Consider the following 7,652-nt stretch of genomic DNA (forward strand, 5'->3'; position numbering starts at 1 on the left):
CCTCCCGAACCAGAAAGCACTTGAAAAACAAATATGTGACATCTTCTACTTCCTCAACACGAACTGACTACTTTTATTTTTATAAAAACTCTCTTTGCCATTGAAAAACAAAGTTATTCATTCACATGGTAAAAACAACATTTAAATGGTTGATTCTTAAAAGTTAACTAAAAAAAATAAAAAATAAAATCTCCAATCGAAGATGCTTAAGAGTTTAGTTTGTTGTCTTTTCCGTCGCTAAAATAATGTGTGGTTAGTTAATACCGTTGAATGTCAACCAAACTGGTAAGTTGGGTTTAACAAGTTCACAAACCAATCTAGTTAGGGTTCGGTTTGAAAATTTCACTAACCAATCTAGCATATATCTGACAAGGCAAAACGACAAGAAAACAATTTAAGCTGTAATTTGAAAAAAAAAAAAAAAAATTATTAGATGGTAGTGCAAAAATTCTCGTAACAAAACATCAGGGGGTAACACTAATTTTAAGGATAGCATGCCAGCAGGCAAAGGCCAACGTGAATCACAAGAAGACTCGTAACATTCTGAGATTAACTTGAAGAAGCAAAATGATCTGAATATATATATACATTTTAAGTTTTAACGTAAGTCTGTTGATACATAACAGAAAATAAATCTAAAACTATGAGAGTGGAGTGGACATAAGATGCTGAATAATAGCATTTATTACTTACTATAGACTTAAAACACTCACTTTCACTCTCAAGATCAAGAATAGATTGATATACAAAACATAATCTCACATTTCTGACAAAATATTACTAATCTTACGAAGCTCTTTAAGAGCTGCCATGGCTGTCATCTGTCCTCTATCCACCAGTGCCTTCTTCGACATGTTATCTACTTCCTTTTCTTGCTGAAACACCGATTCAATCACCTGAAAAAAAAAATAACTTCTATTACTACAATCACATAACACAAAAATCATATTTGTTAAAATCTGTAAAACAATACCTGTAGATTTTCCACCATGGATTCGCCTAGATTCTTCAAAGAACATGTCTTGTTTTGCTCTCTGGATTCCGCTTTGCTCCTAACATCCATCCCGGAATCCACCGCCACTTCACTTTTCTGATCACCACCACCAACACCGCCACCGCCGCCGCCCTTCTCCGACGAACCCTCACCGCCATTCTTCCCAAACTTCCAAAGCCACTGAAGCTTCCCCGAAGAAAGAATCCTATCTTTCAAATTCACCCCTGGTTTTCCGGCGGAATCTTTATTCTCCTCCACCTTCACCGGAGCATCTCCGGCGACAGCCTCCGGCGAATCAACTTCCGCGACAGTTTCAGGGGAATCAACTTCCGGGACAGTCACAGTCTCGGTCTCAGTCTCAGGCTCATTGACTGATAAATTCGACGCCACACTACTCCGGTCAGTCTCGTTTTCATGGTGGTTGTCATTGGCGGCACCACCCGGGCTTGCCACGTCGGAAAAAATCGAAGAGTTCTCTTCACTGCCACCATTTCCACAATTTTCTGGTTCCTCTTCTAATCCAAGCTGTCGGGCCAAGTCATCGAGCAAACTCCGGCGAACATGGCGTCCAATCCGGGCCGGGCCAGGGCCCGGGGACATAATCGTCTTTTCACGAAATCCCTTAGAAGAAGATGGGTCGGATTCCGTTCTCAACAACTGCACTTTCACTTTTTCTGGCCAATCTTTCGGTTTATTTTCAACTTTCTTCTCTTCTTCTTTATGCAAAACCCGCCATTTCTCCTCCCAGTAGCTATGACTCTTACCACCGGTCGTTACTTTGCTCATCTTGTAACCACCGCTACCGCCGCCGCCATCCACCGGCGGTGGCATCGATCTCATGGCGGCAATAGCCACCGGAACCAACAACTTCCCTTTCTTCACCAATTTCTCCAAATTCACATCTTTTGGAAAATTCAATAATCTTTGAAGACACGAAGTGGCGGTTTCGGTGGAAAGAACAGACGATCGAATATACAGAATCATCGAAACCGCAAGGGCGGCAATAAACGCCCCACGGGTCGAATTCAAGACCCGGAAACTTGTTTCCGGGTCGTTTTCATTTTCCACCCCATCGAGTTTTTTATTATCAAATGAAAATATTTCATCCCAAATGACCAAAAGGTCCTCGAGGTCAAACTCCCGCCCAAACAACACCCGTAACCACCGAAGCGCGAAATACTGCGGTTCAACCCCGAGCTCGATGAAATGAGTGTAAAGAGACGGATCAACCACCGCAAGGAGGTGGTACAAGGCGGAGGAGGCTTCGATTACTGGCGGCAATTGGGTGGACAAAGGCGGCGGTGCGAAAAAGTTGGACATTGCAACCGCACCACCGTTACCGGACATTAACGCATCGAACATACAATAGGCGTCGTGTTCCATGAATTTTTGGGATAAGACAATTCCCAATTCGCCCTCGGCCCCATACGGGTCGCAAAAGGAGATGATTGTTTGGATTTTGGGGTCGAGGGTATTGATGGGTTCTTGATTTTCTTGGATTTCGTTATTGTTGTCTGTGTGTTGAGATGTTTGAGTGTATGTTGAATCGGTGTTGTGGAAAGATAAGCCATCGAAATTATCGGTGAAGTAATGTTTGTATAGTTTTCGCACTGCGGATAGACGTTCTACATCCGCTTCTAGGACGTATAATAGTGGAGCCAAGAGTTCGTGCATTCCTAAAAATAATTATATAATTTGAGAAATTAAACGAGTTAGTGTATGTGAAATGAATGCATTATATGATTTCCTCTTATTATAGTATTGTAATTTGAAAAATCTACTCAATTATAGCATTATACTTTCAATCTTCTTTTTAGAACATTGTACTATGAAAATTGTTTTCTATTTGAATGGCATTGCTATAATAAACCAATAGATGTTTGTTTCTATTTCTTGCATTTATTAACCATTTTAAAGCATTATTTATCAAGAATGCACTTTATCCATACAAGATCTAAACCACTTTTCTCAACTAAGTCTCCATCAAACCAATTTCATGAGTGATATTTTAATAAAAAGTTGAAGAAAAGTAAAGAAATTATTTTGAAATAATAATACGTTACCTTGTCTATAGCCATGGTTGGGATGTCTAATACACCAAAGCAACAAAATTCGTCTCAATACCCCTTGGCATCCAGGAGTCTGAAAGTAGCTACCATGTTCAGGATACAATCGTGACAAATCTTGATCCACCATTTTCTCTATCTCGGCTTTTTGAAAAAAGCGACCCCACATGCTATCTGCGTAAACGTAATATGTTCTTCATTTGTAAAGATGTAAGCGGGATGATGAATATGATTGACTTTAAGCAAGAAAATTACCTGGGTCTTGCGATAATGGATTGTCCATAACAAGATCGGGAATATTGCTTCCATCTTTAGGAAGAGGATCGATTAGGTGCCTCCTTCTTAAAGTAGCGTAGCTGGAAAATAAATGAATTAAAATGTTAACTCTTGATTACGAACGAAAAGGGGAAGTTTTTAGAGATTGTAAGTAGATTGGATCGAAGCAGCCATGTTTGACCAGATGTTGATATGAAGTTATGAATCATGATTACTTGATTAGATGCAGAGATTGACAAACATATGAACATACTAATATATACCTTCTACGGGAATTTGCAGTAACACGACGAACTTCATCGATGGAGGATGAAGAGGGCAAAACCCCCAAATCAGTACGCCACTGAACCCCTCTCAAGTCCCAAAAGCGGCGATTATTATCCAAATCACCTCTCTCCGGTGACGACTCGGGGGTTTCTGAAGATTCCGGTAATGTATTGGTTGTCGGCTCGGCAAGGGCCGCCGGTGACATAATTTGGATTGACCGAAAATTCAGAAAATGCTAAAAACCCAATCAAAATCCACAACCCCAATTCGCTAAATTTTATAGAAATTGATCTTTGGATGAGCAAAAACAAAGTATTGAGCTGCTAATTCGTCTTGTACGTGTAAATATGTTTAAAGAAATACAGAATATTTATGTAACCAAGAACCAAATCAGGGAATCTGTGAATGAGGAGAGAGAAATTTGTGCAAAACTGCGGATTTACACAGGAATAGTTACTTCCCTGTCAGAATCGTTAGGGTTTGGGGAAATTTGTTTACAGAGTAAGATAGATCTTATCAAATACAAAATTCGAGAGACGAAAACCACACCCAAACTTATGAAAGTTACACACAGATCTTCAAGGAGCTATCCAACAACACAATTATGGGTTGTTTTGATTGGGTTACTGCAACAAAAGAGGGGGATTGATGTGGAAGAAAGCGTGAGCTGAATGAGACTTGAAGAAGAATGATTCGCATAATTTTGTGAAATTTGTTTGCTTTTTCCAAGAAAAACAAAAAGGTAGTGGGCAGTCTTTGTCAAAGCATGTAGAATTATGGTTTCGTCTACCACAAGATCAAACAAAACAAAATTGATAACTTTTTTTATATAAATTAATGCTTTATTGGTTAATAATGTATATTTAAAGGAATATTATAATTACTTTCATTAATATAAGTTATAAATATATGAAATGATAATCAAACGAAAGTTAAACGAAAAATTAAAACGAAAAGTTGACGTGTGAGTTTGACATTGTTTTTTTAAATAAATTTGATTCATATCAGAAATTTCTTTCTTCGGGATATAACAAAAGGTTCTTTCAAGAACAACAAAATCAACAAGGTTTGGATATTTAAATACAAGATCATAACCAATATTGTATCTAATATCATTCATAATTACGAATCGTAACCGATAATTAAAAATTAATTTTCGACTATACAGCCATTCAACCCATCAATTTTGACGACTACTTTCCCATTTATCTATTTTTCGTTTTAAATGTAATACCTCAGCATCATAGAGAAGAACTCAAATATGCAAACATAATTTCATTTCAAATAAAGAAGAATCGAAATGAGAAAAACTCAGTTTTTCTAAATTGGAAAACACTGATTTCTATAATAATAAACTTATTTGACTTTTTATTATATTTGCATGTCCTATAAAATAAAATAATTTAATTATTAATTATTATATTGATAAATATATGTTACTAAAATTAATTATATAATTATTATTAATTTTGGAATAATAAATCTTATATCAAGTTGCTATAAAATATATTATAATTATTTTAAAAGTATTGTTATGTGTGGATACATATTATAACCATATCATCGATAGTTTTTTATGAATGAAAAAAATTGATTTTAGTTATTTTAACTGTTATTATGATCAATAGTCTTAAATACACATCTTTTAAAATTATGTTATTTCTGTAGATTTATATGAATAAATTAAAAAAATCCGGATCTTTTGATTTTCGATTTCGATCGTCATTCTGATATTCGACATGCAAGTCCGATCTCCGTCACACAACTACGACATGAAAGAAGAGCATTACGACCCCATTATTTTAGGGGTACGTTCTTCGTTTTCTCTTTACATAGTTTTCTTATTCGTTTAAGGTGCCTATTTCTTCTACTGTTACTGTTCCAGAATTCGTAGAACACCTCCGGAATGAATGGAAAACGTTTCGGTTTAAATTAAAGATGTCATTGTTGTAGGACCAATTGAAAAGTAGTTTAGATGTTTAGATATTGTTGATTTACATCGGAATGTAGTGTTCTGGATCTTAAAAGTTCATTCTGGAAGCCTTCGGAACGTGAGGAACTGTTTCAGATCACAATGAACTCATCCGGAACATGAGGAAGAGGTCCAGAACTGCTCTGGAACTGGTCTGGAATATTGGTCATTTCCGTTTTGGAATGAAGTGATAACACCTTTTTTATTTGTGCAACACAACATGGTTTTTATACATCTATTACACTCTCGTGTAAACCCAAAATCGGCGGGCAAATTCTCGCGGCATTCAGAGACAGACTCGAATGCGAGACTATGTTCCAGAATATATGTTTTGGAAGATGGTTAGACATTCCTAATATAGATGATGATCCTTTGCTTCTACATTACATCTTTTGTCACGAAGTTGTCACCAACCCCCAAAGCCAAGTAGAGGAAATGGTTTTTGAGATTGAGGGTTACGAGCTATCTTTCGGGAAAAAAGAATTTTGTCTCATCACCGGCTTCTGATTTGGTGACTATTTTCCTGCTTCTGTATCCGACGCCGCCTTCAGTTCTCGTGCCTTTCCTATGGTCCCGAAGAATGTCTCGGTCAAATTAGACGATGTTATTAATGTGTTTAAACATTCACTTAATGAGTTATCACATTAGGATGTAGTCCGTTTATGTCTTTTATGATGGGTTTTATAGATAACAAAAATCAGTTTTTTGGCAGAAAACATAAAACCTGAAGTTCGCATACACCCTAAGGATCTAAGTTTTCACTGTTGAATACAATAATCAATTTGAATATCAAGAACCCTATTGTAACCCTGGTATTTTCGAAATTAATAAAAGGGTATAGTAAACATACTTTTTGATTATGCTAGTAGATAAAATGTCACACCCCTGAACCATATAGGCGGAAACGTCTGGGGGCAGATGACGTCATTGTATAGTACCACGACAATTGAATACGAATGAAGCATATCAACCAAACATCATACGTTAAGATAACACACTTATATTGTTTACATGTTGTATATGTTCATTAAATTACACAAAAATGACATAATGTATGAAAATTTCAAAATACAGCAAATATCCAAGATCCATGGCCCAAATACTTGCTCACTGAGTCCCTGAGAAAACAAGTCGTTTTGAAAAGCGTCAACATGGAATCTTGGTGAGTTCATAAGCATATTTGTAAGAAAAGGTTTGTAACATCTTTGTAATAATTTGTAAGACACCAGAAAATCTGATATTTTCTATGAAAAATGGTTTGTAAGTCTCGTCCTAAACTGTGAATAATTGCATGTATGTCCTTTTGTTTTCTTTTTTTTGTAGTTGAAAAGAGTGGGTGTTCCCAGAAAATCCCATATTTTTTGTTTTATGAAAAATTGTAATCTTAAAACCCTAAGACTAAGTTGGTGATAGTAATGTATAAAAAATGAAGCGTAGTTTTATATTTTATAAAACCAGTGAAGTGTACACTTTTTGTAAATCCAATAATAATTTTGTTAATCCCTATGTGATTCGTTACAATCATGCTTGATGTGACTGATATGCCTGTTATGACGTTCTTCAGGCGTCAATTTCGGTAAGATATTTGTCACCCTAGTCTAGCCCCGTCTAGCTATAGCGAACAGCTCAGGTGTGGGGGTGTCAACCCTGTATAGATTTGTACATAATTACCTCGCTCTTCCTCCGGGAGACTCTGATCATAACTACAGGACTTACGGTGTACGCTAGGTAGGTACGACGAAGGAAAGTCTCACAAGCACCTTAACAGATTTACGCGACTTTGACTCCCCTTTATTGAATAATGAAAATAACATTACTAGTGTAAATTCATGACCGAAGTTTTATGACACGTGTTTTACAGCTTTCAGACATACATCTTATAACTTGTAGTTTTAAAAGCTTTGTGGCAGACAGATTATGACATGCAAATTTTTTTGTCGTAATAATTATGGTTTGTATACCGTTTTGGTTAAATTATTTATAAAATTTTTTATAAATAATCATTAATGGACTTGTCTACTTGTAATATATGTTGTGTAAATAAGATAATCCTCTAAGTTTTTAAACCATTAAAATG

The 7,652-nt window shown here is 36.2% G+C and overlaps 1 protein-coding gene across 1 annotated transcript; it reads right to left on the reverse strand.

Moving 5' to 3' along the window:
• Positions 1-554: 554 nt before the first annotated feature.
• On the reverse strand, positions 555-4,350 carry LOC111913970 (uncharacterized). Its single transcript, XM_023909693.3, has 5 exons — positions 3,600-4,350; positions 3,316-3,416; positions 3,058-3,234; positions 974-2,670; positions 555-896 (listed from the first exon to the last, which is right to left on the reverse strand). The coding sequence occupies exons 1-5, from the start codon at positions 3,806-3,808 to the stop codon at positions 759-761; spliced, it is 2,322 nt and encodes a 773-aa protein (XP_023765461.2). The 5' UTR covers positions 3,809-4,350; the 3' UTR covers positions 555-758.
• Positions 4,351-7,652: the final 3,302 nt, after the last annotated feature.

The sequence above is a fragment of the Lactuca sativa genome, chromosome 7, assembly GCF_002870075.4.
Source record: "Lactuca sativa cultivar Salinas chromosome 7, Lsat_Salinas_v11, whole genome shotgun sequence".
In the NCBI taxonomy this organism is placed as follows: Eukaryota; Viridiplantae; Streptophyta; class Magnoliopsida; order Asterales; family Asteraceae; genus Lactuca; species Lactuca sativa.

Excerpts from the sequence above, each read along its gene's own strand:
- LOC111913970 (XM_023909693.3), bottom strand. The coding sequence starts at position 3,808 with ATGTCACCGGCGGCCCTTGCCGAGCCGACAACCAATACATTACCGGAA. Across the intron at positions 3,417-3,599 it reads ACTGCAAATTCCCGTAGAAG|CTACGCTACTTTAAGAAGGA; the intron begins GTATATATTAGT and ends TTTATTTTCCAG. Across the intron at positions 897-973 it reads CCATGGTGGAAAATCTACAG|GTGATTGAATCGGTGTTTCA; the intron begins GTATTGTTTTAC and ends TTTTTTTTTCAG.